Source organism: Scyliorhinus torazame, chromosome 15 (assembly GCF_047496885.1).
Source record: "Scyliorhinus torazame isolate Kashiwa2021f chromosome 15, sScyTor2.1, whole genome shotgun sequence".
In the NCBI taxonomy this organism is placed as follows: Eukaryota; Metazoa; Chordata; class Chondrichthyes; order Carcharhiniformes; family Scyliorhinidae; genus Scyliorhinus; species Scyliorhinus torazame.
The window spans coordinates 157,399,634-157,423,236 of NC_092721.1; the positions used below are offsets into that span (position 1 = coordinate 157,399,634).

The following is a 23,603-nucleotide window of genomic DNA, read 5'->3' on the forward strand; positions in this document are numbered from 1 at the left end:
CACTGAAGGTTTAGAAAGTGTGATCCAGCCAAAAGGTGTTGCACTAGTTCTGAGAAAATGATCGCATTAAATTGAAATAATTGGCATAATGTAATTTCCGCTAATGGATAAAGACAAGCAGGTGAGGTGGCTTCACATTGCATCAGGAAATCACATTATCTCCTAATTCAGCCCAATCTTATTAAAGGAAATCAAAGAACCAAATATTTCCAATAATTTTTCCAGACTACTAACAAAAAACAAATAAAGTAACAGAGGACAGACAGGCAACCATTTCTTTATTTGACTTTGCAGAGTTAAAACCTGAGAATGGTCAAAGTAAGGCAATGAACACTCAGTAATACTTTACAGTATGTCTGAAACAAGAAACCACAATGCTTTTAATATTTTGCACAGGAGTTTTCCTTGGCGTGACAATGACCTCCTTGCATAACAATTCCACCAGAATGATAGAGAACAATGACATTTTTATCATTTGGTCAGAATTAATGTGGGGTATGATCTAGCAGTGCTTGGTGCTAAGAACACCTCTGGCATCCAGGGTTGCTATGGTGGCAGAGGAGTGATTTAAAAATTAAAGAGAGTTACTTTTTAAAAAAATATATTTTATTGAAGCATTTAAAATTTTCACAGTTTAACACATTAACATTTCTTAAAACAGTCGCATGGGCCAACACATGTATTTTTTTTTAAAAGAACCCCCCAAAAAAGCACAATGTCCCCAACTGCCCGCGCCCTATTTCCTAGCTACCCGTATACTGAGTTCCCTGTCCTTATTTAACACTGCCATGCCTCCTATTTTCTTCTCCTACCCCACCTTCCTTACTGCTGACGTTCAATTTTCTTTGAAGAAGTCGATGAACGGCTGCCATCTCCGGGCGAACCCCTGAGCTGATCCTCAAGGCGAACTTGATTTTTTTTCCAGATTGAGAAACCCTGCCCTATCGCTGACCCACACACCTGACATCGGGGGCACCGAGTCCCTCCATCCCAGCAAAATCCGTCTCCGGGCCACCAAGGAGGAGAAGGCCAAGACATCGGCCTCCCCCCCCCCCCTTGGCCCCTGGATCATCCGATACCCCAAATATTGCCAGTTCTGGACTCGGGGGTTACCCTCCCTTCCAGGACTTCTGACATAACGTCTGCAAATCCCTGCCAGAATCCCCTCCACTTCGGACATGTCCAGAACATATGCACATGATTAGCCGGACTACCCCCACACCGCCCACATCTATCCTCCACCTCCTCAAAGAACCTGCTCATCTGGGCTACCGTCATGTGAGCCCTGTGGACCACTTTGAACTGGATCAGGCTAAGTCTGGCACAGGACGAAGATGAAGTAACTCTCTTCAAGGCTTTTTGCCACTTTTCCATTTCCAACTCTCTTTCCAGCTCCTCTTCCCACTTCCACTTTACCTCTCTGATCGGGGCCCCCTCCCACTCCATCAACTCCTTGTATATCTCCGAAGTCCTCCCTTCTCCAACCTCAATTTTTGACATCACCTTGTCCTGTAGTCCCCTCAGGGGGAGGCGAGGGAAGCTTGGAACCTGCCTCCAGACAAAGTCCCGGAGCTGAAGATATCGAAACCCCTTCCCACCCGGTAACTTAAACTCCTCCCCTAGTGCCTCCAAGTCAGAAAGCCCTCCTGGATAAATAAGTCCCCAAATCTCTCGATTCCTGCCTCCGGCCATCTCCTGAAGCCCTCATCCAGCCTCACGGGATAAACCGGTGATTGTTACAGATCGGAGACCACACTGACGCCCCCTCGAATCCCATGTGCTGCCTCTATTGCCCCCACACGCTTAGGGCTGCCACCACCACAGGGCTTGTAAAGTACCGAGCCGGCGAAAACGGCAGGGGCGCCGTTAGTAAAGCCTCCAAACACATGCCCTTACAGGATGCTGCTTCCACTCGCTCCCAGGCTGACCCCTCCCCCGCTACCCATTTCCTGACCATCGATATGTTGGCTGCCCAGTAATAATTAATAAAGCTTGGGAGGGCCAGGCCCCCCTCTCCACGACCCCGCTCCAGGAGTGCCCTCTTTACTCTCGGGGTTTTCCCCGCCCAAAACCTGTAATCGCCACATTTATTTTTCTAAAAAACGCCTTTGGGACAAAAATCGGAAGGCATTGAAAAAAGAAAAGCAGTCTTGGGAGGACTGTCACCTTCACCGTCTGGACCCTTCCCGCTAACGTCAGCGGGAGCATGTCCCATCTGTGGAAATCCCTTTTCATTTGGTTGACCGCTTTGCCCAGATTTAACTTGTGGAGCTGCCCCCACTCTTTAGCCACTTGAATCCCTAAATATCTGAAACTCCCCGCCACCACTTTAAAAGGTAACTCTCTCAGTCTCCTTTCCTGCCCCTGCGCCTGGATCACAAACATCTCGCTCTTTTCCATATTCAGCTTGTAGCCTGAAAATCGCCCAAATTCTCCCAGTACCTCCATTGATAAGGTGCCTCACGGGAGACTGCTGAGTAAAATAAGGGCCCATGGTATTCGAGGCAAGGTACTAACATGGATTGACGATTGGCTGTCAGGCAGAAGGCAGAGAGTTGGGATAAAAGGTTATTTTCGGAATGGCAACCGGTGACGAGTAGTGTCCCGCAGGGTTCAGTGTTGGGGCCACAGCTGTTCTCTTTATATATTAACGATCTAGATGATGGGACTGGGGGCATTCTGGCTAAGTTTGCCGATGATACAAAGATAGGTGGAGGGGCAGGTAGTATTGAGGAGGTGGGGAGGCTGCAGAAAGATATAGACAGTTTAGGAGAGTGGTCCAAGAAATGGCTGATGAAATTCAACGTGGGCAAGTGCGAGGTCTTGCACTTTGGAAAAAAGAATAGAGGCGTGGACTATTTTCTAAACGGGGACAAAATTCATAACGCTGAAGTGCAAAGGGACTTGGGAGTCCTAGTCCAGGATTCTCTAAAGGTAAACTTGCAGGTTGAGTCCGTAATTAAGAAAGCAAATGCAATGTTGTCATTTATCTCAAGAGGCTTGGGATATAAAAGCAGGGATGTACTTCTGAAGCTTTATAAAGCACTAGTTAGGCCCCATTTAGAATACTGTGAGCAATTTTGGGCCCCACACCTCAGGAAGGACATACTGGCACTGGAGTGGGTCCAGCGGAGATTCACACGGATGATCCCAGGAATGGTAGGCCTAACATACGATGAACGTCTGAGGATCCTGGGATTATATTCATTGGAGTTCAGGAGGTTGAGGGGAGATCTAATAGAAACTTACAAGATCATGAATAGCTTAGATAGGGTGGACGAAGGGAAGTTGTTTCCATTAGCAGGGGAGACTAGGACCCGGGGGCACAGCCTTAGAATAAAAGGGAGTCATTTTAGAACCGAGATGAGGAGAAATTTCTTCAGCCAGAGAGTGGTGGGTCTGTGGAATTCATTGCCACAGAGGGCGGTGGAGGCCGGGACGTTGAGTGTCTTTAAGACAGAAGTTGATGAATTCTTGATTTCTCGAGGAATTAAGGGCTATGGAGAGAGAGCGGGTAAATGGAGTTGAAATCAGCCATGATTGAATGGTGGAGTGGACTCGGTGGGCCGAATGGCCTTACTTCCACTCCTATGTCTTATGGTCTTATGATTTCGGTCAATCCCCTCACCGGGTCTGTAACATAAAGCAGCAAGTCATCAGCATAAAGAGAAACCCTGTGCTCCACCACCCCTCTCACTATTCCCTGCCACGCACTCAATGCTCTAAGGGCCATTGCTAAAGGCTGTAAGGCCAGGGCAAACAGTAATGGGGAGAGCGGGCAACCCTGCCTTGACCCTCTCCCGAGATTAAAATATTCTGACCGGGTTCGGTTGGTTCTCACATTTGCCATCGGGGCCTGATATAACAGCCGGACCCAGTCCACAAATCCCTGCCCGAACCCAAACCTGTCTAAGGTATCCCATAGGTACTTCCACTCCACCCGGTCGAAAGCCTTCTCCGCGTCCATGGCTACTACCACCTCAGCCTCACACCCCTCGGCTGGCATCATTATAACATTGAGAAGCCGCCTCATATTAGAAGTCGGGTGCCTGCCCTTCACGAACCCCGTCTGATCCTCACCTATTATCTACCGGGACACAATCCTCTATTCTGGTGGCCAAGATCTTTGCCAGTAATTTAGCATCCACATTCAAAAGGGAAATTGGTCTGTATGATCCACAGCTCTCTGGGTCCTTGTCTCGCTTCAGGATGAGAGAGATTGATGCCTGTGATAGCGTTGGGGGAAGCATTCCTAACTCCTTGGATTCATTGAAAGCCTTGACTAACAGCGGTCCCGGAGAACTTTTTGTAGAATTCCACTGGGAATCCGTCAGGTCCCGGGGCCTTACCCGTTTGCATTGCCCCCAATCCGTCTATCACTTCACCGAGCCCAATTGGGCCCCCCAAGACTTCCACCAGCTCCTCATCTACCTTTGGCAACTCTAGCCTCCCCAGGAATTGGTTCATTCCCTCCCCCCCCCAGGGGGTTCAGACTCGTAAAACGGTTATAAAATTTGGGGAACACGTCATTAATCGCCCCCGGGTCCCTCACTACTTTCCCCCTTACATCCTTAATTTTCCCTATCTCTCTTGTCGCCTCCTGCTTCCTCAGCTGATACGCCAACATCCTACTAGCTTTCTCCCCATATTCGTACACTGCCCCTTTTACCCTCCTCAGCTGTCCCTCCGCCTTGCCTGTGGAAAGGAGCCCAAAATCCATTTGAAGTCTCTGCCGCTCTTTCAGGAGCTCCTCATTCGGGGACTCCGCATATCTCCTATCCACACGCAAGATATCTCCTACTAGCCTATCGAGCTCCGCCCGTTCAGCCATCTCCCTATGGGCCTGAATCAAAATATATTCCCCTCTGATGACCGCTTTCAATGCCTCCCACACCACCCCAGCCGCGGTCTCTCCCATGTCGTTGGCGTTTATATACCCCGGAATGGCCTCCCTCACTCGCTCACATATCTTATCGTCTGCTAACAACCTTGCATCTAGCCTCCACTGTGGGCGCTGAGAGTTTCCCGTGTTCACCTGTAGGTCTAGCCAGTGTGGCGCATGGTCTGATACTACGATTGCTGAATACTCTGTGTCCACTACCCCCGCTAATAATGTTTTGTCCAATATAACAAAATCGATCCTGGAGTACACCTTGTGAACATGGGAGTAGAATGAATATTCCTTACTCCTTGGCTTCTCAAATCTCCACGAATCAGCACCCCCCCATGTGCTCCATGAACCCTTGCAGCTCTTTTGCCATTGCTGACACTTTCCCCGACCTGGAACTCCTTGACCGGTCCATCCTAGGATCTAAGACCGTATTAAGCCGTAAGACATGATCAACCGGTGCGAGTGTCTGAGATTTTCCCCAGCATCTTCCTAACAAGCGGGACGTTGTCCCAGTTTGGGGCATATATATTCACCAGCACCACTGCCATTCCCTCCAGTTTCCCACTCACCATTATAAATCTGCCTCCCGGGTCTGTCACCATTTTCTCCACCTCGAACGCCACCCTTTTGTTAATCAGGATGACTGTCCCCCTTGTTTTGAAGTCCAATCCTGAATGGAACACCTGCCCTTCCCATCCCGTTTTCAGTCTGAATTGATCCCCCAGCTTCAAGTGTGTCTCCTGTAACATGGCCACATCCGCCTTTAACTGTCTCAAGTGTGCAAACACATGGACCCTCTTGACCGGCTCATTCAGGCCACGAACATTCCACGTAACCAGTCTGGTCGGGGCGGGGGGGGCTCTTGCCCCCCTCCCCTGTTGATCAGCCGTGATCTTTCCTGGGCCAGCCCCTGGCCCATGGCCTGCACCTTCCCAGATCCGCCCATCGGCGGCAACCGCCATCTAGTCTCCATCTCCAGCCTCCTGGAAGTCCCCAAATCGTCAGCAGCACCCCTACCCCCACCTCGTCACTTTTCAGCTCACCCCCCACTTCGCTTCCGTGAGTTAGCCTCACCAGCTAACCTAGCAGCTCCACCCCTGAAGCCTAAAGGTCTACCGGCTGCTGGATCTTTTACACCACAGCTCTTAACATACGTTTTCAGAACAATAGCACCGAGTGCAAAAAGCAAACGCACCCTCCACTTAAGGCCCAAACTCAATGGCCCACCCCTCCCCCTTTACAACATCTTATCAATCCCATCACCTTCAAACAGAGCGCTAAACAATAGAAGTGTAAACAAACAGGGTAAATGGAGAGACAGAAAATATTATATATGTAAAAACTTGAACAGATGTCTTTCCCTCCTGGACCATCTTAATTTGAAAACTCTTCTTCTCCCCATTCCATAATTTTTTTTTCCCTTCATTATTATTTTCTCTTTTTTACCTTTTATTTTTACAAACACAAATAAAAAGGGAGAAACTGTACCTTAGTACATACACTGAAAGGTCAAAGTTATGTAACTCAAAAAGAACAAACAACCCCCCTTCTCTTCCCGGTCATCGCAACTCAGATTACAGTGCAGCACAGAACATTTTGATGTAAATCGCTACCGACCAGTTTTCTCTTTTTATTAAGTCCTTATGGGTCCCCCAGGTTGTTGTCTTTCATAAAGCCCGCTACTTCTTCCGGCGAGCCAAAATACAGTTCCCGTTCCTCGTAGGCTACCCAAAGACGTGCTGGGTAGAGAAGTCCAAATTTTATTCCCTTCGCATACAGCGCCGTTTTAACTTTATTGAAACTCTCCCTCCTCTTGGCAATTTCTGCTCCCAAGTCCTGGTAGACCCAGATCTCGGCTTCTTCCCATACGAACCGTTTCGTCTCCTTAGCCCATCTCATGATGCTGTCCTTGTCCAGGAATCTGTGAAGCCTCACCACCAATGCCCTCGGGGGCTCACGACCCTGGGGCTTGTGCATAAGTGCCCTGTGAGCCCGGTCTACCTCCAACGGCCTGTCGTACGCCTCTACCCCCATCATTGTCTCGAACATCCTCACAACATACGCACCAGCATCCGATCCTCCCTTACCCTCCAGGAGACCGACGATCCGAATGTTCTGCCTGCGGGAATGATTCTCCAGGTCCTCCACCTTTTCCAGCAGCCGCTTTTGCCGATATTATAAAATACGAATTTGCAGTGCCATCCCAGTGGACTGCTCCTCTTGTTCCATCGCCTACTCCTGCAGCTTTTGGATCGACTGTCCCTGGTCTTCACTGTCACTTCCATCCGGTCGACAGCCTCCTTAATCGAGGCAACCACCTTGGTCAGGTCCTCCGCATACTCCTTACGGTGCCGGGCGAACTTCTCATCCAGGTATGCAACCAACTGGTCTGTCGACCATTGGGTTGATGGGGCCGGATTTCGCTTCTCTGCCATTGTAGCCACCAAGCTCAAATCCTCACTTCCAACCAACTTTTGATTCCTTCTTTTGCGATTATTTTTCGAGCGTAATTCCATAGGATAGGGGTCGCCTTTTCCTCCTCTCACTTTTATCCACTTATGTTAGAAAAAATTTCCGTGAAAATCCAGCTTAAAAGCTGTCAAAAAACCACCAAGAGCAGGAGCTGCTAAATGTGCGACTGTTCACAGCATAGTTGCCACCGGAAGTCCAGCTCATAGAATTTATGCTGTTAAGTCTAGTCTCTATGGGCAAAACTGAGTTTGTAAGAAACCAGATTTGATATCATCAATGCTAGAACCACTTCATAGGTGTTGAGCTCCTGCAATCCAATTTAAAATAAAAATGTAGAAGTGCTACAGTTGTTTCGAGCCATATAAATGATTGAACATCGCCATCTGCAGTTTGATTAAATTGCTTTGTTGAACCTCCGTTAAAAGAAAAGATTCATACAAAAAGTGTTGTACATATTTTCAAACAGATGCTTTGAATTGAATGCATGGTGAACGATGTATTTTTTTCATTGCTTAACAAATTATTTTGTCATCATTCAGTAATGGTGTCTGTATGTTAATGGGAAACAATCATTTGGGTAGAGTACTTCCAATTTCAAGGACATCTGGTCTCAAAGAACAAAGAACGAAGAAATGTACAGCACAGGAACAGGCCCTTCGGCCCTCCAAGCCCGTGCCGACCATACTGCCCGACTAAACTACAATCTTCTACACTTCCTGGGTCCGTATCCTTCTATTCCCATCCTATTCATATATTTGTCAAGATGCCCCTTAAATGTCCCTATCGTCCCTGCTTCCACTACCTCCTCCGGTAGCGAGTTCCAGGTACCCACTACCCTCTGCGTAAAACACTTGCCTCATACATCTACTCTAAACCTTGCCCCTCTCACCTTAAACCTATGCCCCCTAGTAATTGACCCCTCTACCCTGGGGAAAAGCCTCTGACTATCCACTCTGTCTATGCCCCTCATAATTTTGTATACCTCTATCAGGTCGCCCCTCAACCTCCTTCGTTCCAGTGAGAACAAACCGAGTTTATTCAACCGCTCCTCATAGCTTATGCCCTCCATACCAGGCAACATTCTGGTAAATCTCTTCTGCACCCTCTCTAAAGCCTCCACATCCTTCTGGTAGTGTGGCGACCAGAATTGAACACTACACTCCAAGTGTGGCCTAACTAAGGTTCTATACAGCTGCAACATAACTTGCCAATTCTTATACTCAATGCCCCGGCCAATGAAGGCAAGCATGCCGTATGCCTTCTTGACTACCTTCTCCACCTGTGTTGCCCCTTTCAGTGACCTGTGGACCTGTACTCCTAGATCTCTTTGACTTTCAATACTCTTGAGGGTTCTACCATTCACTGTATATTCCCTACCTGCATTAGACCTTCCAAAATGCATTACCTCACATTTGTCCGGATTAAACTCCATCTGCCATCTCTCCGCCCAAGTCTCCAGACAATCTAAATCCTGCTGTATCCTCAGACAGCCCTCATCGCTATCCGCAATTCCACCAACCTTTGTGTCGTCTGCAAACTTACTAATCAGACCAGTTACATTTTCCTCCAAATCATTTATATATACTACGAACAACAAAGGTCCCTGCGGAGCCAAGTTCCACTAGGGAGGATTTTTAAAGAATGCCCAACCCCATGCCACCTGAATGCCCAGGTACCTGAAACTCGCCCGCACCAGCTTGAATGGAAGCTCCCCCAACTTCCTCTCCTGCCCTCTGGTGTCAATCGGGAACACCTCACTCTTTCCGATGTTCAGCTTGTATCTGGAGAACCGGCCAAAGTCCTCCAAAACCCCCATAATTCTGCCAATGCCCCCCAGTGGGTCCGAAATATATAGCAACAAGTCATCCGCATACAGCCAACTCTGTGCTCGACGCCTCTCCCACACAATCCCGTTCCAACCCCTCAACGCTCTAAGCGTCATTGCCAATGGCTCTATTGCCAAGGCAAAAAGCAACGGGAGAGCGGACACCCAGAGCTGTGCCTGGCCTGGTTGGAGAGTTGTCAGCCAATCTAATTAGCCAACAGCTCTCAAGGGCAGGACTTCCTTCCAAGGGTGTGTGAATGTCCCACCCGCTGCCAATCAACACACTAGTGAGTATTAAATAGAGAGACTAACAACCCTCTGGAAATAAAATTCTCCTCATCTCAGTCTTAAAAGGGAGACCTCTTATTTTTAAAACTATGTCCGTTATTTGTAGTCTCCCCCACAAGAGGAACATCCTCTCGGTATCCCCTCATAGAATCATAGAGAGTTACAGCGAAAAGGAGACCTTTCCGCTGACAGTACCTGTACCAGCTCTCTTTCGCAGGATGTGGGCAGGCTGGCTAAGCCAACATTTTTATTGCTCATCCCCAGTTGCCCTTTAGAAGAATCTGCCTTCTTGAACCACTAAAATTCATATGGGTGCCGATACTTCGCCATCCATAGAACCCTACACAATATGATTTAGGTACTTAGTCCAGTCCCAGAGACTGATCTTTCTTTGACATGTGTGTAACCCATATTATCCTGTATCAGGTGAGGTTATTAATGAAGGCCTGCCTTCTCAACTTCATCCCTCGCCTGACGTGTGGTGACCCACACATTAAATCAGCACCAGTCAGCTCTCCCCCTCAAAAGAAAAAGCAACCTATGGTCATCTGGGACTATGGCGACTTTAGTTTTACAATTGAAACAGCTACTTAGTCAAAGAACAAAAAAGAATACAGCACAGGAGCAGGCCCTTTGGTCCTCCAAACCTGCGCCAATCACGTGTCCTATCTGGACCAACCACCTGTATTCTTCTATACCCTGTCTATGTATATATGTGCCTATCCAGATAAGTCTTAAAGGTCGCTAACGTATCTGCCTCAACCACCTCACTTGGCAGTGCATTCCAGGCCACCACCACCCTCTGCCTAAAAAAACTTCCCCCACACATCTCCACTGAACCTATCCCCCTCACCTTGAACTTGTGCCTGCTTGTAATTGTCATTTCCACCCTGGGGAAAAGCCTCCAACTATTCACCCTATCTGTACCCCTCATAATTTTATAAACTTCTATCAGGTCGCCCCTCAGCCCCCGTCTTTCGAGGGAGAACAATCCCAGTTTATTCAATCTCTCCTCATAGCTAATACCCTCCATACCAGGCAACATCCTGATAAACCTTTTCTGTACTCTCTCCAAAGCCTCCACGTCCTTCTGGTAGTGTGGTGACCTGAATTGGACACTGTATTCCAAATGTGGCCTAACTAATGTTTTATATAACTAACATAATTTGAGAACTTTTATACTCGATGCCCTGTCCGATGAAGGCAAGCATGCCATATGCTTTCTTTACCACCATTTCCTCCTGTGCTGCCACTTTCAAGGATTTGTGGACTTGCACACCCAGACGTCTCTGTGCGTCTATGCTCCTGATGGTTCTGCCATTTATTTTATAGCTCGCACCTGAATTGCATCAACCAAAATACATCACCTTGCATTTGTCCAGGTTAAATTTCATCTGCCATTTCTCAGCCCAATTTTGAAGCGTATCTATATCCTGCTGTATTCTCTGACAATCTTCATCACTATCCGCAACTCCTGCAATCTTAGTATCATCCGCAAACTTGCTAATCAGACCAGCTACGTTTTCTTCCAAGTCATTTATATATATTACAAAGAGCAGAGGTCCCAGTACTGATCCCTGCGGAACACCACTAGAGTGGATCCAAGTGAGGATCCTAAACTCCAATTATGAATATGATTCGAAACAAACCTTGTTGGATTTTAACCTGTGCTCACCCCAATCCATCGCCGGCATCTCCACATCATCCTAATTATGAATGTAAAATTGTCTTCAAGGGAGATTATGAGGCCTACTACCTGTCCAATTCCTGGTTGTTCCCTCATCCTTGGAATTAGGTAAGGAGGCCAGATCTTTATTATGCAAATTAGGGTATTGTGGTACATAAAAGACGCCTGATTGCCATCTTAGGACAGTAGCAAGTGCCACCCACGCTGGACACATTATCAGCTGGTTATCCAACAATAAAGGAGCTAGCAAACAAGTTTTATCATTTTGGGGGCAGCTGTTATTGTAGCAGTCTGAAGCCAGCACACAACACTGGGGCATTCATTTTACACACACTGATTTATGCTAATAAAGCCTGGTCTCAAAATTGACCAGGCTTGACACTGGACTGTTATGTGGTCACCTGAAACCTACCACAGCAAAATCTATTTCTATGTATTTTAAAAATTAGATGCTAATTTTTACATAAACAGAGAGGCATTTGTTACTGAAAGTATCCTTCCATGGGGGCTTTATCCTGTAAATTAAATCAATGAACAGTAAGGCCAAAAGTTACAATATTTTAATTTCAAATAATCTTTTAGTGTCACAAGTAGGCTTATATTAACACGACAATGAAGTTACTATGAAATATAATTTTTATCAGTACACTTATGTGATTACATAGCTCTGAACACAAATCACAAGAATCCAAATGTGAAATACATGGTTCTCAATAGACTCAGTTACAGAATAAAGTTACTTTGTACAGGGCATTTGGACCTCTATGGTGCCATGAAGACATTACTCCAAAGAACCACAATTCTCGAAGTGCTGTAGAGTTAACCAACTTCCTACGTCACGTTGTGTCCGTATTCAAAGATGTAAAATCAGGTACTTTAATTTACTATTTCAAGGAATTTACTGTTCAAGCAATGTGTAACGAATGTAAAGTGAATTGTATATTTTCATGTTCGTTTGACCAGAGATCCTTGGAGCAGGTCAAACCTGCTCTGCCATTTGATAAGATCGAGGCTGATCTGGTTGTGGTCTCAACTCCACTTCATGTTTGCCTTGATTCCTTGTATATCAAAAAATCTATCCAATTCAACTTTGAATATATTCAGTGACCCAGCCTTTATCTCGAAAGAAAATTACACAGACTACACAGAAACACTAACACAGAAGAAAACACAAGAGACTAACAACCCTTTGAATAAAAAAAAATATCCTTACCTCTGTCTTAAACAAGAGACCCCTTAATTTTTAAAACTGTGTCCCTTAGTTCTAGTCTACCCGACAAGAGGAACATCCTCCCAAAATCCCCTCATAAATTTATAGAGATACTGCGGAAAAGGGACCATCCGCCGTTGGTACCTGTACCGGATTTCTGAAAGAGTTCTTTTTAATATTCTTTCATGGGATGTGGACACCGCTGGCCAAGCCAGCATTGTTATTGCTCATCCCCAATTGCCATTGGGGCATGGGGCTGTTTAGCACAGGGCTAAATCACTGGCTTTGAAAGCAGGCCAGCAGCACGGTTCAATTCCCGTAACAGCCTCCCCGAACAGGCGCCGGAATATGGCGACTAGGGGCTTTTCACAGTAACTTCATTTGAAGTCTACTTGTGACAATAAGCGATTTTCATTTCATTTCGAAGGTGATGAGCTGCCTCCATGTGGTGTAGGTACATCCACAGTGCTGTTAGGGATGGAATTCCAGGATTTTGACCCAGTGAGAGTGAAGGAATGGCAATATATTTCCAAGTTAGGATGGTGTGTGGCTTGGAGGGGAACTGTAGGTGGTGGGGTTACCATGCATCTGCTGCTCTTCTCCTTGTAGGTGATAGAGGTCGTAGGTTTGGAAGGTGCTGACATAGGAAACTTGCTGAGCAGTTGCAGTGCATGTTATAGATGGTACACACAACTGCCATTATGCATCAGATGTTTAAGGTGATGGGTGCCAATCAAGTGGACTGCTTTGTCCTGGCTGGTGTTGAGATTCTTGAGTGTTGTTGGAGTTGCACTCATCCAGGCAAGGGAAGAGTATTTCATCCTGACCTGTGCCATTTAGATGGTGGGTAGGCTTTGGGGAGTCAGGAGGTGAGTTACTTGTCACAGAATTCCCAACCTCCGAACTGCTCTATTAGCTACAGTGTTTATATGGCTGGTTCAGTTCAATTCCTGGTCAATGGTAACCCACAAGTTGTTCACAGTGGAGGATTTAGGAATGATGATTCTATTGAATGTCAAAGGAAACATAGAAACAGGAGTAGGCCTTTCAGCCTGTCGAGCCTGCTCTGCCATTCAGTATGATCATGGCTGATCAATTTCAGTACCTTTTTCCCCACATGATCCACGCTATCCCCGTATCCCTTTATATAATTGGTATTTAGAAATTTGCCAATCTCTGCTTTTAACATACTGAATGACTGAAGTTCCACAGCCCTCGAGGGTAGAGAATTCCAGAGCTTCACAACCCTCTGAGTCAAAACAATAAAATTCTCATCTCGGTCCTAAGTGGCTTCTCCCTCATTTTGAAATTGTGTCCCCTGGTTCTGGGCTCCCCAACATGACAAACATTTTACCTGACTCTAACCTGCCTATTCCTTTGCGAAATTTGTAGGTTTCAATGCGATCACCTCTCATTTTTCGGAACTTCAGAGAATACGGACCGTTTCCCCAATCTCTCTTATCTCTCATCATAGGCCATCCCACAACAAGTCTGAGGAACCTTCATTGCACTCCCAATATGGAAATAGTATCCTCCCTAAGGTCAGGGGACCAAAACTGCACATAGGTCTGGTCTAACCAAAGTTCTATGCAATTGAAGAAAGACCTCCCTATTCCTGGGCTCTAATCCTCTTGTAATAAAGGTGAACTTACCATACAGAGAAATGGTAGAGAAGCTTTACTTTGTGTCTGTCTTCACTGAGGAAGATACAATACATCTCCTAGAATTGGAGGTCCAATGGACTAGGGCGTCATAACTTTTAATGTATTTTCCCAATTTGCACCTCAACCTTCATAATTCCCTTTGTACAAATGTAACACCCTGGCTTTAGATTCAAGTACCGCACTTTCAAACATGATGCTAAATTTTGTCATATTATGGCAATTCTTCCCTAAAGGTTCTTTTACAATAAGATTATTAATTAATCCTTTATTGGTGCAAAATACCCCATATGGGTCGCCCGCTTTGTCGTGGTCTGCTGTTCCCTCCATAATCTGGCACTGCAGTGGGGCAGCGTGCTGGAGGAAGAGGAACATGCGGCCACCGAGGAGGAGGACAAGGTAGCGCCAGACCAGGAGGGGCAGGAGGATGAGCCCGTGGAGCAGTCACAACGCCTTGTTCCACTCTCCCACGCCAGGGTGATTGACCTGTGTCTGCACTGTCAGCAGGTCTTATGTCGGAATGAAAAAAAATGAAATGAATATCGCTTAATTGTCACAAATAGGCTTCAAATGAAGTTACTGTGAAAAGCCCCTAGTCGCCACATTCCAGTGCCTGTTAGGGGAGGCTGGTATGGGAATTGAACCTGCGCTACTGGCCTGCCCTGGTCTGCTTTAAAAGCCAGCTATTTAGCCCTGTGCTAAACCAGTCGAGGGCAGGGAAGTAATGATAACCGCTGTGAGCTGGGTACTGGTGCTCCTTACTATGCCTTAGTCTGACTCCTGATTGTCTGCTAAGTCGCGTTCGCGCCCACCACCTGCATGTGATATGCCTTGTGCAGGGATGGCGGTTGCAGATCCAGGACCACTGTGCCCGGGGGCTGAGGTGGGGGGCTGGATTCTCCGCCCCGCCGCGCCACATTTCTGTTTAACCCTGCCGGCGCGATGTTTCGTTACCCCAGCAGATCAATGGGGTTTACCATAGTAGGGCAGCCCTATTGGGAACCCCCGGGCTTCCGGAAAAATGGAGCTTCCTGCCGGCGGAGAATCCAGCCCAGGGGGTTGGAGGTCAGCCTGCCTTGCGCAATAACGTGTCAAAGGCTTCACATGTCTCGGGTGCAACATGTTTTACTCTTGAACAGTAGAGACCCACAGCTGCCCCTAGCCTCCGATACTGCCTCTGCCCTTCCACCCCTCTTCCCCACTCCAGTACCCTCTCAGTGATCCTCTTATCTGCATCGCCTTTTCAGCTCTGCCACTACGTCTAGGTGTTGCACCAGGATGAACATCATCGGTGGAGGCAGCCTGCTGCTTACCACATCCCGCAGCCTTTGATGCAGCTGGTGGGAGTCCTATGGGGCTCCTGGGGCTGGGAGGCCCCAGGAAACTTGCCGGCAGAACCTGCCACGCCACATCGTTCCGGATGCTGATTCTGAGACGCAGGGTTGCCTGGAGGGGGTTCGGGTGTGCTGGTGGTCACCACCACCACCCCTTAGGGAAGCTCCAGGTTGGCCCCCAGCCCCTCCTCCTCCTGGTCGGTGCCAATGGGGCCCTGGGGATCATCTCGGGATGGAGGGGCAGGTGGACTGATTCCCCTGTGTCATTTGGCTCTGCCAGACTGTGGTAGTCACCACTAGTGTATATTACATGTATTACGGCACTGCCCATATAATAGAGGTACATGGGTAAATTCCTGCCTGCTGGCTCCACCCAGTAGGCGGCATATAAATGTGTGTGCTCACTGGTGCTGCAGCCATTCTGGTTCCAGCTACAGGAGGCACATCATCTTTGCTCAATAAAGCTTTGATTATTCCACTACTCTCGTCTTGCCTTACCGTAGTGGGGTGGATGAAGCTCTCTGTGCTCCCGAAGCCAAAAAGGCAGGTCGTCTTGTGCCAATCGATCTTCACCGTCGTCGTCACAGTAGTGAGGTTGCGGGGCCAGGACTGATCCAGGGTGATAGAGGCGAGCTGCGGCAGATGCTGGGAGGTCCCGGGCTGGTCAGCGGTGGTGGAGGTAGCGGCAGGCGATGAACGGCAGGGTTCCTGAGACACCCACGGGCCGCACGTGGCTTGCGAAGGCCAAAATTGCGGCGCACGTGGGGCGTTTAGGAACGACGGGCCTGGAAACAGCGGCGACTGATAGGGCCTTGCAAATAGAAACAAAGTGTCCCTTCTTCCCACAGCCTTTGCAGGTCACGCTCCGTGCCGGGCAGCGCTGCCTGGGGTGTTTGTTTTGCCTGTAAAAATAGCACTTGGGCCCCCAGAGTTGGTTGGCTGCCGCGTGGTGCAGGGTTGCGGTGAGCTGGAGTCGGCAGCTGGTGGGGCCCACGAGGGTGCCGCACAGTCGGGGGCGTAGGACTGGACATTATGGGAGGCCACTTCTAACAAATTAGCGAGCTGCCTAGTTCCCGCAAAATCAAACGTGGCTCCTTCCAGTAGCCGCTGGCGGACGTACGCAGACTTCATGCCCGTAACGTAAGCGTCTCGGATTAAAAGTTCAGTGTGCTGGACTGCCGAAACCGCCTGGCAGTCACAGTTCCTACCTCGGATGTGCAGGGCACGCCAGAAATCGTCCAGAGACTCCCCGGGGAGTTGCTGTCTCGTGACCAGGAGGTGCCTGGCGTATACTTTATTGATTGGTCGAACGTAATGTCCCTTCAGGTGGTCCATCGCTTCGGAGTAAGTGGGCGCGTCTCGGATAAGAGGAAAAATGTCAGGGCTCACCCGTGAATAGAGGACTTGGAGCTTCTGCGAGTCGGAGGGTTCTTCAGCGGATGTTCGGAGGTAGTTTTCGAAGCAGGCTAGCCAGTGGTCAAAGGCGGACATAGCGTTGGCTGCTTGAGGTCTCAGCTGCAGGCGATCAGGCTTGATGCGGAGATCCATCGTTTAAAAAAATCTTTGCTCAATAAATTGATGCCCTATCAATTACCACAAAGACGAGAGTAGTGGAATAATCGAGGCTTTATTGAGCAAAGATGTTGTGCCACCTGTAGCTGGAACCAGAATGGCAGCAGCACCGGCGAACACACACATTTATACGCCGCTTACTGGGCGGAGCCAGCAGGCAGGGATTTACCCATGTACCTCTACTATACGGGCAGTGCCGTAATACATGTAATATACTACTAGTGGTGACTACCACACAGACCTGGCGACTCCCCAATGTCTGCACCATGGTGTCAACGCCCCCAGCGATGCCCCTCTGTGAGTGGCCATGCACTGCTGTGCCTTGTCAATATCCACCCGAGTCTGGAACACGGTCCTTAGCGACCAGGTCATACTCAGGAGTGTTTCAGTGATGCATACCTGAGACTGGGACATACTAAGCAGCGCCCTGGCAAGGTCCATCTGAGACTGGGACACATCCCCCAGCGATCAAGACATGCTCCGCAGCACCTAGGCAATGCCCACTGAAGTTAAAAACTCACCACTATTCTTAGAATTCTCCCTATACGAAAAAAAGGGTCGATATTCTAAATGGTGAACAGGAATTCTCACTCCCCGACTCCGATGCAGGCTTCAGTGGGTGCTATTCAGGTCAAACTATATTTTCAAGTTATCCCCCGGTATAACCCATACCTTCACCGAAGATTTCATCTACTTACCACTTAGTAGCATCGAACCTGGGTCCCGCATTGCTAAGTAAGTAAAGTAGACTAATAATCACTGTTTCAGGTTAAAACCTTTAAGTTATTTTATTATATATATTTTTTTTCTTTTTAAAAGATGCAATCACTGTCTTTACAGAAAGATAAAAGATCTTGCTTCTGGATCCTTCTGGTTGGTTGAAGAGACCTTCAGGCCCAACTTGACAATCAATCTTCTTTAAAGTCTGGTCCTCTTTAGATGTATTCATTGATGAGCTTGGTTGCTGTGTCCTATCTTTCCCATGTACCGAGCTATGAGAGATGGCTCTGCCGGCTCTCCCCTTTCTTCGGGTTTTTATATATTTCTCAGTTATCTAGGTTTTATGACCTTATTGTAAAGTAACTCTTGATTCTCTTTGATGTAAAAGGTTTCTTTGATCTATATATTCTAATCCAACTAAGTATTCATTTTGGCATAACCTCATCTCATAGATCTGATTACATTGTTTCCTTTGTGGTGTTCAAAATGCTTTGGATTCAATAGAGGTGTGAATTTTAATTCCTGTAATTTCTATAGTTTTATTTCCCAATTGTGTCCTCAGCTCAATTTTGACTTTGATTTTGGCTTGAAATTATGTTTCTCGTAGACTGATAGTCTCCAGTTTTCTTTAATTTACCTGGTATTAGCAACTTTTCACACCTAGAATTCTCACCAAATTCAACTGAACCCCATCCGTTCTTTTCCAGCTGCTAACTAAGATAATTACTATCAATGAATGTGTGAGCCATTGTTTTTGGCTTCATTCAAAATCCTGTTTGTCTTGTTTACTAGGCCTGTTTGACCAAGGATATCTGCATTTTACAATCCTTCCCTGGCAGCTGCTGTTAACCCTTTGTGGGATCTTGCCCTGTATTCTCTCATGTTTCTCTCAGACCAGATTTTGCCAGACTTCCATGTTTCAAATGACACATCTTTCCATATTTTCAATAACACCACCTGAGACTGAGACATGCCCTGCAGTGCCATGGCCATTGCTGACTGAGCAACGCCTTGGATAACACCACTCAGTGCTGGCGTTGTGCTACAGGCTCTCCAGAGCGGTCGCCACCCTAGCCGTGTTGGCCTTGGTGCCACGCATTTCCGGCGCTATCTCCTGCACCCTCAACCTTCGGGATTCCTCCAATCGGCTGTGGACCTGCTAGAGTGATGCTGACAGCCCCCTCTGAATCTCTCGGCCGCACCCTATCAACTGTATCAGCTCCGGGTAAACCTGGTCCATAAGCTCAGCATCTGACTTGGTCCCAGCCGTGTACTAGGATCCAGTAGATCTCTGACTGCTGTCTCGCCTGGGTATTCCTGCCTCCACCTGATATGCATCAGCAACTGTGTGATGTTCACAAGAATGTGCCCCAGAAGCCTATGCACTACATTTGCCCACCAAGGTTTATGTCTCTGCACTGGTAGAGGGTGGGGATGATAGCTGTGCCGTGACTATTATGGCAACATCCTCAGAGCTCTCCTCTGGTGTTCCCTTGGTACAGTAAGAAGTCTTACAACACCAGGTTAAAGTCCAACAGGTTTGTTTCGATGTCACTAGCTTTCGGAGCGCTGCTCCTTCCTCAGGTGAATGAAGAGGTATGTTCCAGAAACACATATATAGACAAATTCAGAGATGCCAAACAATGCTAGGAATGCGACCATTAGCAGGTGATTAAATCTTTACAGATTGATCTTTACAGATTACAGATATTTACAGTGGAGAGGATCTCCAGGAAGATCGCGCATATAGACACTGACATTAAGTTTCTACAAAGACGCAAGAAAGCAGACAAGATCCCGAAAGGGCTACAGATCACAAACCCACTCAAGTCGACCTACAACACAGACTACGCTGAGAGACTCTGCCGTCGCACCTCTCTCACACTCCTCAACCACCTCGTCCGCCAGCTCTACAGCAGACGACGCAACCTGGAAACCAAGATAGAGGCCATATTCTGAACTTGCGCTCAGGACGCAGCAGACCAGCTGCGGAACACCGCCAAACAGATGAGACAACAATACTATGCCACCTATATGCACACCAAGAACAGAAAGCTTGAGAAACTTGGCATCACCACCGGCAGCAACCAAGCCACCCCCGGTGCCACAGTAGAAAACAATACAGGGAAATCTATTGTCAACTTGTCAGACTACACCCTTCAACCAGACGAAATCAAAGTCCTCAGCAGAGGGCTCAATTTCTGCACCACCACCAAAATGGACCCCATCAGTCTCGCGGCAGACACGGAGGAATTCATCAGGCGAATGAGGTTCCGGGAATTCTTCCACAGACCCCAAGAGGCCAACAGCGAACCCAAGCAGACTACCAATGAACCGGAACAGCAGACCGAGAGATCTGCGGTGTGGCAACCGAAGAGGAAAGAGTCGAATTGGACCCCTCCGGAAGGCCGCTGCCTTAGACTCGACATGTATGCTCAAGCCGTCAGGAGTCGCGTCAATGCCAGATTCATCAGTCACGTTCACAAGACAGCCCCGAACGTCACCCAAGCACAACGCAATGCCATCCGCGCTCTCAAGACCAACCGCAGCATCGTCATCAAACCAGCAGACAAAGGAGGGGCCACTGTCGTACTGAACAGAACGGACTACTGCAAAGAAGTATACCGACAACTGAACAACCAAGAACACTACAGACAGTTACCCGCAGATCCGACCAAGGAACACATCCGCCAACTTAACAGACTGATCAAGACCTTGGATCCACCAGGTACGCGGTACATACCCGTGCGACTCGGCCAACGTTGTCTACCTCATACGCTGCAGGAAAGGATGTCCAGAAGTGTGGTACATTGGCGAGACCATGCAGACGCTGCGACAACGAATGAACGGACATCGCGCAACAATCACCAGGCAGGAATGTTCCCTTCCAGTCGGGGAACACTTCAGCAGTCAAGGGCATTCAGCCTCTGATCTCCGGGTAAGCGTTCTCCAAGGCGGCCTTCAGGACGCGCAACAACGCAGAATCGCCGAGCAGAAACTTATAGCCAAGTTCCGCACACATGAGTGCGGCCTCAACCGGGACCTGGGATTCATGTCGCATTACATTCATCCCCCACCATTTGGCCTGCGAAATTCTACCAGCTGTCCTGGCTTGATGCAATTCACACCTCTTTAACCTGGGGTCGCCCCATCTCTGGATCTGTAAAGATTTAATCACCTGCTAATGGTCGCATTCCTAGCATTGTTTGGCATCTCTGAATTTGTCTATATATGTGTTTCTGGAACATACCTCTTCATTCACCTGAGGAAGGAGCAGCGCTCCGAAAGCTAGTGACATCGAAACCAACCTGTTGGACTTTAACCTGGTGTTGTAAGACTTCTTACTGTGCTCACCCCAGTCCAACGCCGGCATCTCCACATCATGGTTCCCTTGGTAAGCATGGTGGGGGGACCACCCCGGATGTGCCGGCGCCATTGGATGGAGATCCTGTGGGAGAATGGACATGTAGTCAGTGGGGGGCAAGATCAGCATGCTGGCATGAACAACTCACATGTGACCGATCCTCTGGGTGGGGGCTGGTCGATACCCACCTCCGCAACACAGGCCAATCTCGACGTTGGTGACCGATCTGTCCCCGGCCACCCCTAAACCTCTAGGGCCCGTTCCTCGTTTACGGTGAGGACTCTGTTGTCGGCCACCCCGCTGCCCATCTGGGCCCTCACCCTCTGTTATGCAGGGACATAGAGAAGGCATCGTGAGCCGCACACATCATGCACCGGGAGTGGGGGGCGGGGGGGACATGGGTGAGGTGGGACGCGGCATGGTGCTGGGCAGGGCGATGCCAAGCACATAGTTGTCGGGGGGAGGGGGTGACAGGCGGGACCAGTGCCAGGGGCTGATGCCAACTCACCTGTGTGGCCCAGTGGACATCATTTGTGGCAGTCCTCTGGGTCACACTCCCTGCGCCATTGTTAACAGGGGCCTGGCGAGCGCTGGGGTTCTTGCAAATTTTCCGGTGGGACAGTGATTTATGGCGTGACGCCTGTGGGGCCTCATTAAGTGGACTAATTAACATTGAAATCCGGTGATGGACTTGCCGGGTCAGCTGTCGGGAAGCTCCCGGCATTTTCCACTCACTACCACACTTAGAAACCTTTCCATTAGATCGCGCCCCTGACCTTCTGACTCACGCCATGTGAGAAATTACACTGCAGCAGATTCCCAAGGCCTTCAGTCCAGGGCAACTGAGTGAGACAAACCCCTCTTTTTCAAGCCCTAGCTGCTATAAAGCAGGTAAGTTTAAAAGTGCCATCCAATTTGAGATCCAAGGAGAAGTTGAGTCGGTTAGGACTATATTCGCTGGAGTTTAAAAGAATGAGGGGGGAATCTCATTGAAAGCTATACAGTTCTAGCAGGACTAGGGCTAGACAGGATAGATGCAGGCGGGATATTCCTGATGATAATGAGTCCAGAAGAAGAGGTCACAGTCTAAGCATACAGGGCAAACCATTTAGGACTGCGATTAGGAGAAATTTCTTCATGCAGAGAGTGGTGAGTCTGTTGAATTCTCAACCACAGAAAGCAGTTGAGGACAAAATATTGTATGTTTTCAATAAGGAGTTGGATATAGCTTTTGGGGCTAAAGGGACCAAAGGATATGGGGGAAATGTGGGAACAGGTTACTGAGTTGGATGATCAGCCATGATCATAATGAACGGCGGAGCAGACTCTAAGCGACAAATGGCCTATTCATGCTCCTATTTTCTACGTTTCAATGTTAACTGGGTAGAATTGGGGGGGTGAAGGTGTTCAGTGTTGGGGTGGGTGTTTAGATGGTCCAATGGTCAGTCGGGTAGTCAGGAGGTTCGTTGGGGGTGCGTCAGTTCAATAGATACCTAGGAGTTAAAAGTAGTTTTGATTTTAACATTTTCTTGGTAACTATTCTGCTAAGACAGTTGGAACCATTCAAAGTCTCCAATTTAAATCACAGTATCGGTTAATTCCCAGTATAGGGTAATTGCCCCTCGGAAGTTTGAACTTCCTGGGCAATTTCCATGCAATCTTTTCATGGAGACTTCTGGGGAGTTCCCTCGCACATTTTATGGGGTACCTCTGGGTACAATTCCCCAGGGATCAGAGGTTATTGGCCGATATGTTTAGTTCAAATCCACATTGGCTTTTCTTTATTAATCCATATATTTTTGAAGTGCCAAATATTTCTCTGCAAGGTTAATGTCTCTGACGGTTTCTTTTTAGACTTTTTATCCCCCTTCCCCTATTTTTGGAAAATGTTGTGAACAACCTCAAGCTATGATTGACAGGTCCTCACCACATCAAAAGCAGTTAAGTGCTTTCTAATCAGAAAAAGAGGAAGTGGAAGCACTTATCTTCTAGATTTTTATAAACATTATGGGTTAGCTTCACAGCAGGGTACTTGAGATGTATTCAAGCATGAAGGGAAATGACAATAATCCAGACACTTGGCTGTCTAGAAGCTATTACCTTGTCAATTACAGCCTACTAATAGCTAATTGTCTTTGAAAGTGAATGGAAGCCTTACAGATCAACGGGTCCAAGAGGGTTTAAAGTCTTGTGATATGTTTTGGCTTTCTTTGAATGAACAGCTGTTGCTTTCAACACTTCTGTCTGAGGCAGAAGGTGTCTCGACTGGTAAATTAAAAAAACAGTGATTTTTCACTGTTTCTGCCTGGACTGCTCTTTAGCTTCCAAGCAGGGATGACTGATATGGGGGCCTCTGATATGGGGGGGCGTCATTCTCCGACCCCCCGCCGGGTCGGAGAATGGCCGTTGGCCGCCGTGAATCCCGCCCCCGCCGAAGTCTCCGCTCCCGGAGATTGGGTGGGGGCGGGAATCCGGCCGCGCCGGTTGGCGGGACCCCCCGCTGGATTCTCCGGCCCGGATGGGCCGAAGTCCCGCCCAGGAATTGCCTGTCCCGCCGGCGTAAATCAAACCTGGTATTT

The 23,603-nt window shown here is 48.1% G+C and overlaps 1 protein-coding gene across 6 annotated transcripts in view; it reads left to right on the forward strand.

Moving 5' to 3' along the window:
• LOC140391931 (protein furry homolog) overlaps positions 1-23,603 on the forward strand; it is a 790,380-nt gene that overhangs the window by 621,007 nt on the left and 145,770 nt on the right. For all 6 annotated transcript variants that reach the window (XM_072476991.1, XM_072476992.1, XM_072476988.1 and 3 more), the window contains one exon: positions 11,913-12,034. In XM_072476991.1, the coding sequence (XP_072333092.1) occupies positions 11,913-12,034 (122 nt within the window). The remainder of the gene's footprint in view (positions 1-11,912; positions 12,035-23,603) is intronic.